At 44.1% G+C, this 7235-nt stretch overlaps 1 protein-coding gene across 1 annotated transcript in view; it reads left to right on the plus strand.

Annotated features, from left to right (window-relative positions):
- The first annotated feature begins 1453 nt into the window (after nt 1-1453).
- tfap2d (transcription factor AP-2 delta (activating enhancer binding protein 2 delta)) overlaps nt 1454-7235 on the plus strand; it is a 14950-nt gene continuing 9168 nt past the window's right edge. Inside the window, exons 1-3 of the mRNA XM_068577235.1 lie at nt 1454-1615; nt 2338-2856; nt 5956-6016. Coding sequence (XP_068433336.1) covers nt 1577-1615; nt 2338-2856; nt 5956-6016 — 619 coding nt within the window. The 5' untranslated portion in view covers nt 1454-1576. The remainder of the gene's footprint in view (nt 1616-2337; nt 2857-5955; nt 6017-7235) is intronic.

Below are 7235 nucleotides of genomic sequence, written 5' to 3' on the forward strand. Positions count from 1 at the left end.
TAAAGGCGTTTAAAGAAATAGTTTAAAGAGTAGTAACACACACACAACAACTCCATCATCTTCCTCTGCAACACCACAACGGCTCCGTTCAGCTGGGCAGGACCACCCCGAGGGCGCGTGCTCAGGTGAGTTACAGCAGAGAGACAGGCGGAGAGAGAGAGAGAGAGAGAGAGAGAGAGAGAGAGAGAGAGAGAGAGAGAGAGAGAGAGAGAGAGAGAGAGAGACGGGTCACGAGGATGACCGACTGACCGAAATAATAGTCCCAGTTCTGATCTGCCATGTCCAAATATAAAAATAGCACTAATGACAGCAACAGCAACACTACAAATAACAATAGAAATAATAACTATCATAAATGCCATCGTCCATTCTTCCATTCAACCACGCACGCGCCCGTGGTCACGCGTGCACTTGCAATGCTGAGGTGAAAAGAAAAGACAAGGTCTCGTGCTTCTGTCGGCTCTTCACAAAGGCAACACTCACATAACCCCCTCCCCCATAAGAAGAAGAAATAAATAATCAAAATCTGTTTTCCATGCATTAGTAAAAAATAAAAAAAAGAAGAAAAAATGAACAGTGTGGTCGATTTAATTGAGCACGTGCAGATAATAAATAATCAGTTTAAGTTGTAATAATAAATAACTGACGTGTTTTGTTTTAATTAACACTATTTTAATTCATAAATTCACTGAAAGAAAAAATTGTATCGATTCCGTTGTGGTTACATCGACTGAATCTGCCCTGAAAGAAATGTGTACATGTGTTAATGGATCATTCTGAAATCCGTATAAACCACGCTATTAAAAATGCCTAAAAACAGTGCTAATGGAAATGAATGTGAGGCATGCAGAAAGCATCGAAAACATCCCGTTTCCAAATGAAAAGCCTCATTGAAGCTGGCTGAAGTAATCGTGAGGTTGCTTAAGAATCAAACGAAAATCGAGTTTTTATTCCGGTGATAAATCAGAATTAGCTTCATAATATTTCAAAGCAAACTTACATTTCTGTCGAAAATCCGCACGTTTTTTGTGGTAAAAACGACACAGCCAGAGTGAATAAAAAACAAAAGAATCAACAACAAAAAAAAAGAATAACACGACGAAACCGAGAAAGAAAGACCATGTGGAAAATACAAACGGGTCAAAAAAAGGAAGAAATGTCCACAAAAAGAGTAGAAAATGTTGAAAGAAGCACTTGGATCCTTATTAAGGCGAAGATACAATATTTATTCCGTGTCTCCTGGGATGCTCCGCTCCGTCTATTGTCCTCCCATTCCTCAGTGCTGATGCTTAATTTTCAAAACTTCTATATTACCAAGGGACCTACGACATCAGCCGAGAAATACCCTGCAAGTACAAAATCCGTGAGCCAGCCCCGTCCGTGCAGAGGGGAGACGCTCGCGTTCCGCCAGCTTTCTGCCGATACCGAGCGCGCGCTAGGGGGGACTTCTACATTTCTCTCGCTTTTTTGAGGATTTTAAGGCATTTTTATTATCATTCGATCGGTGCCAGAGAGCGGAGTAAAAAAAAAAAAAAAGAAAAGAAAAAGAAAAACGGGTTACTTTGGAGAAAGCACAATGTCAGCGACCTTCCCCGGACTTGTCCACGACGCAGAGGTAAGGCGGATTTATTTCAACATCCTTTTTCATTTATTGAATTATAAGCAGAATAAATATACTGTTTGGTTTGGAGTTAAGAGGAGGGAGGGGGGGCATTTCGAGACAGCATCTCTCAAGAAGTCTCTAACTGGGATATTCTGTATCGCACGGATGATAATAATACAAAGAATATGCATGGTGGGAGAAATGAGTCGGGCATCTTTTACTGCAGCTGCCGGTAAAAAACGGGGCTTAAAAAAAAAAAAGATTGTGTATTATCCGTGTGTGTGTGTGTAAGCAAACGAGGCTCGTGTAACAGTGTGATTAGAACATTTCAGGGCGGAACACTCCGCTGTGTCTCACTCTGCTTACCTCCCATCCAGAATGAGCGAGGGAGCCGGGACAGTACATTTGCCAGCAGCTCGGTAATAATAATAATATATAACAGCACGCCTTTTAAAACGCTGCAAGGAGAGTGACAGGCATGCCAAAGGGAGGGAGGGAAGAAAAAAAAAATACCGAGGGCTCCTGTTGCCGTGCGTTCGTTCCCCTCCCGGGCGTGTGGAAATGACATCTCCTTCAGGTGGTTTAAAGTGGGAAGAAGAAGAAAAAAAAAGAAGCGCTTTGAGTGTGCGAGTTGTGTTTTTGAGTGTGTTTTGGGAGGCAGAGAGAGAGGACAAACCGGCTGATGCTAAATGACACGGCTCATATATTTCCCCGTCTCTTTTATTATCTTGTAGATACGTCACGACGGATCAAACAGCTACCGCCTCATGCAGCTCGGCTGCCTGGAGTCCGTGGCCAACTCCTCGGTCGCGTACTCGTCCTCCTCCCCGCTCACCTACCCGGCGCCGGCGGGCACGGAGTTCGCCTCGCCCTACTTCTCGGCCAACCACCAGTACACGCCCCTCCACCACCAGTCCTTCCACTACGAGTTCCAGCACTCCCACCCGGCCGTGGCCCCGGAGGCCTACGGGCTGAACTCGCTGCACTCGGGCCAGTACTACCAGCAGATCCACCACGGAGAGCCCGCCGACTTCATCAACCTGCACAATGCGCGCTCGGCCCTCAAGTCCTCGTGCCTGGACGAGCAGCAGCGGCGCGAGCTGGGCTGCCTCGACGCGTACCGGCGCCATGACCTGTCGCTGATGACGTCACACGGCTCCCAGGCCTACGGCGTCGGCATGCACCACGCGGACCAGAGGCTGCTGCCCGCCGCCGGCCTGGGGCTCCCTTCGTCCGGGTCAGACGAGCTGCAGGTACTGGCGGTCCTCCATCACTCTCACACCGTGGCCCATCGCCTCAAGGCCCCAATACCCAACGCCTTACCGCGCCACGTTTAGTTTCCTTCACTTCCGGCTGCTTGTTTCTGGTTTGTTAGGATATAATAGGATAATATAATATGATACAGACCCGTGTAGCCAGACCTTGTGTCCCTGCCCCACTGCCCTACTATTGAGCCCCCCTTCTGCCCTTCTATTGTACCAGCAACACAGCATTTCCAAAATATTGAACAGAAAGACAGCGCCAGATGTCTGTCTGTCTGCCTGTCTGCTTCATCTGTCTGTTGTCTCTGACACCGACAGGGCTGCATCACACTTGGCCCTGTCGGTTGTCCCCAGCCACTCGGCCTGTCCTACTTTGGAGTAAATAATATTGATATCATCTCGAGATTATTTTGTTGCCAAACCAAACGTGACTGTACAACCGGCTGAGTAAATGTCAAGTCCACCCGGCTGCGTGCCCCTGAAAGGCAGCAGGCTGTTTTCTAAAGGTTAATTGACTGGCAGTCTATACAATCCTATTGTGAAAGCCGCCTTTTATTTTCCCAGAAACACACGTGACCCATATTTTACATAATTCTTTTCGATGTAAAGAAATGGTCGAGATGAAAACGGATTCGCACGGCTCTTGTGTGTGCGTGCGTGCGTGCGTGTGTGTGTGTGTGTGTGTGTGTGTGTGTGTGTGTGTGTGTGTGTGTGTGTGCGTGTGTGTGTGTGTGAGTGAGTGTGTGTGTGTCCGGCTGTCTGTTGAGGCAAAGAAAAGCCGCTGGTTGCTCTATTCTCCGGTAAAGGGCGGATTAACGGATCGGGGTTCGGGGCACAATGCCCGGCTCGAGCACCATAAAGCACCGTAGTTTATCCAATTACAGACTTAACGTCAATCAACTTTGTTACTTATGCAGCGATATCTGAGCTGCTTAACACACGTCTCTAGTTAAACACAATTTAAACACAGCGACGCATCATTGCAGTCACGTTAAGTGTTTACCAACCCGCTCCACTTCAGCTCCAGAAGGCGTCGCTTTTATCGACACTTCTAGCAGCTCCTGAACGTATCCTAATGTTTACACTGAATAAATAGCGTCGATAATAACAACAATTTATTATATCATTGTGTGTGTGTGTGTATATATATACATATATATATATATATATATATATATATATATATATATATATATATATATATATATATATATATATATATATATATATATATATATATGACAGTAATTCAGTTTTATTTTTGATTTTAATTAATTTGTTTTTCTGAGAAAGGTGTGGCAGCAGCTATGAGGTTGTGTATTATTACCAAATAAAATGTAAAAAAAAAAAAATAGGTGACGTGAACTGTTCCTAAATATTGCAGTAGTTTAGGATGTTAAATTAAATTTGTGGTTGTATGATTTGCATTATTATTTTCATAATCTCTCATAATTGATTTTTTTAAATACAATTTTTGCATGAAATTTATATATTTTGTTTCGGTTATTAAAAAAATAACAACGTATTATTTGGTGTTGCATTACAGTAGTGTAAAATTGAAAGTAATAGTACGTTATTTAAATTGTATTTAATTTTATTCTATTTATTTGTATTCTATCCAATTTTATTTTATTGGTCATACGTAAAGGCTCATAGTCGATCATTGTCATGACAAATACTATATGTATCTCAAGCTGCTGACACTTGAAAAGAGCCCAGGTTTGACCCTTTTATTGAGGAAAAGAAAGCGCCGGCTCGTGAACCTGAGCGTGCACGCGGCGGATGTATGAACGGAACAGATGCGCCTATGGTCTCGTGCAGCCCGGTCGCATCTTTCAGCGCGTTAAAGAGATTTTCATGCTGAACAAAAGCAGCTGCCACACCTTTCTCCCGTCACTAAGCTAATTCATGCAAGACCTCTGCGTTTTGTATATTGATTTTATAATCACTTTAGCTTCGGCACAGAAGAAAAGAGACGGAGCAGGAGCTGGTTAAAGAAAGAACTAACACGCTCCTTTCTCCCGGTTTATTCTAATCGGGGTTCTGCGTGGGCCAGGCCTCGAGGCTCGCACGGGGGATTAAGTGTTTTCTGAATAAAAAGCGCGTGTTCTCCTTTCTTGATGACATTGTTGATAGCACGCGAGTCTGATCTGGACCAAAATGGCGGCGGTAACAGGTTTCCATACGTGTAGGGCCCATATCGGCTTCGTGCGTGTGCGCGTTCGTGCGTGCGTGTGCGTGTCTCTGTCTGTGTGTGTGTGTGTGCAATGCAGGGCGATCCCCAACAGGTTGGTTGGTGGCTGCAACTAAAACTCTGGACACTTGAGCTAATTTCTGAGTCTGGACGAGCTGCGCTGTCCTCGCTTATCGCCTCGAGCCTTTCAAATTAAGCTCGTTTCTGGGTGAGCCGTGAGCTGCATCCGGTATTTTAATGTGCCCTCAATTTTACTCAAAGCCCGCTAAGTGACGTACACTTTCTAACAAAAAGGCTTCCACTGCTAGAATAGCGTTCAAAGGGATGAGGCGCTGTTTAGAGGCTACGAGTGAACTGTTTAACTTCTCATTGCAAACACATGGCAAGCTGTATTATGGGATGGAGACCCCTGAAGGGTCCGCAAGATGCATGAGTGTACTTAATGATACACACAAATGTACACACACATGTTTACTTTTGCCTCAAGGCTTATAATAATTTAAGTTAAACCATATTGGACAATGAATTATTACCACATAATAACAAGTCAAAATGACTGGTTTAAGTGGACAAATCAACTGGTATGGGGCCATTGACAGGACATATTGCCTTAAAAAAAACAGGGGTACTCCAGACCAGCAACAGTACTGCCACCACATGCACACAGGGTTTATTTGGCATTATATGGCCTTATCATTTCATTTCTAAGTGTGGTGTTTCTGTGTGATGGTAAATGCCCGCAAAGCATCACAGCTCCCAGGAATACAACACAAGAAAGACGCGTCATTAGTTGCAGGTGTCTCTGACAGTTGGGTAAACTGCGCTGCAGCAGTGTAGACATCCAGGTGAAGCGGTTTCACCTGCCTGCTCGTGCTAATGAGCGCGTGTCTCCGCAGGGCTCCGTGGAAGCGCAGTGTGGGCTCGTGCTGAACGGCCAAGGGGGCGTCATCCGGAGAGGTAAGGCCCCGTTCATTCTCTCTCTATCTGTGTGTGTGTGTGTGTGTGTGTGTGTGTGTGTGTGTGTGTGTGTGTGTGTGTGTGTGTGTGTGTGTTGCACCGGAGGCCGTGAGCGCTCCGCGGCTCGACACGACAAGACAGCGAGCAGACAGACAAACAGGCGGAACGCTGCTCTCTTGTCTGCTGTCAACATGTTACAGCATGGCGGCCCCGTCTCGTCGCCTATTTAAACACTAACACGGTGTTCACGCGCACAGACGGGGCTCCCTGTTTCCAGTGTGAAATGGACTGTCACTCAACACATGCCGGTTTCTTTTCTTCTAGCAGCCACACTTAACAAGGTCTTTAGTTTGTTTCTTTCCAGAAAATTAAAATGTCAGAGTCGTGAATTAATATGGCACCGATTTGTTGGTGTATAAACCTTTTTGGTGTTTATTTGAAATATTATACGTTACAACAGACTTCTGTTTGAAGTCGAACCTGTGGGCTACATTTTAACAGTGAAGACTGACGGCTCGTATTTGTTTTCATTAAATAAACACACCGTTGCAATATAATATTCATGCTTATTTTGAGATCATAAATTCATATCCCCAACATTGATATCCTCATCCTTATCTCTCGTCTGTAATATGCCTATATATGAAGACTGATTTAAAGAAGATATATACTCCAACCTTTATTTTTTTGTTGCGTCTATAAATGTACAACATTACAAACTGTTAAAAAAATAGCACTAAAGGGTGAGAGGCCTAATTAAACAAACTAATCCCAAATTAAAGTCTTGTAATTCCTATTGCCAATAAATAAATAAATCCAATTCAGTTTGATATTCTTACAGAAAACCTCGTTATTTTTTGGAGAATGACTTTGAACTATGATATAATGTTCACGAGGCTGCTCAGTGTTACCCTGCAATGTGAAGCTTCGAGGCAAATTCTATATCCTTTTATTTTTTTTTGTCTTGTGGTTATCTGTGGGCTGTAATGTATGCCAGGAATAATCATCTTTCTCTCTCTCTGGTGCAGTGCCTTTGTTCTTTGTATGTACCTGTATGTTTAATCAGACGCATGAACATGCGTCTTTCTATATATTCTATAAGGTTTCACTGAGTCAGATGCGGAAGTGGACTCTCGGCCTGCATCAACATTTGATCAGCCCTTTCCTCACGAGTCTGGGTTTTACACACGCTGTGGATCTGCTTTATAGGTCCATCAAA

This window comes from Clinocottus analis, unplaced genomic scaffold (assembly GCF_023055335.1).
Source record: "Clinocottus analis isolate CAN_PGR_092001 unplaced genomic scaffold, fCliAna1.0.p SCAF_15, whole genome shotgun sequence".
NCBI lineage: Eukaryota > Metazoa > Chordata > Actinopteri > Perciformes > Cottidae > Clinocottus > Clinocottus analis.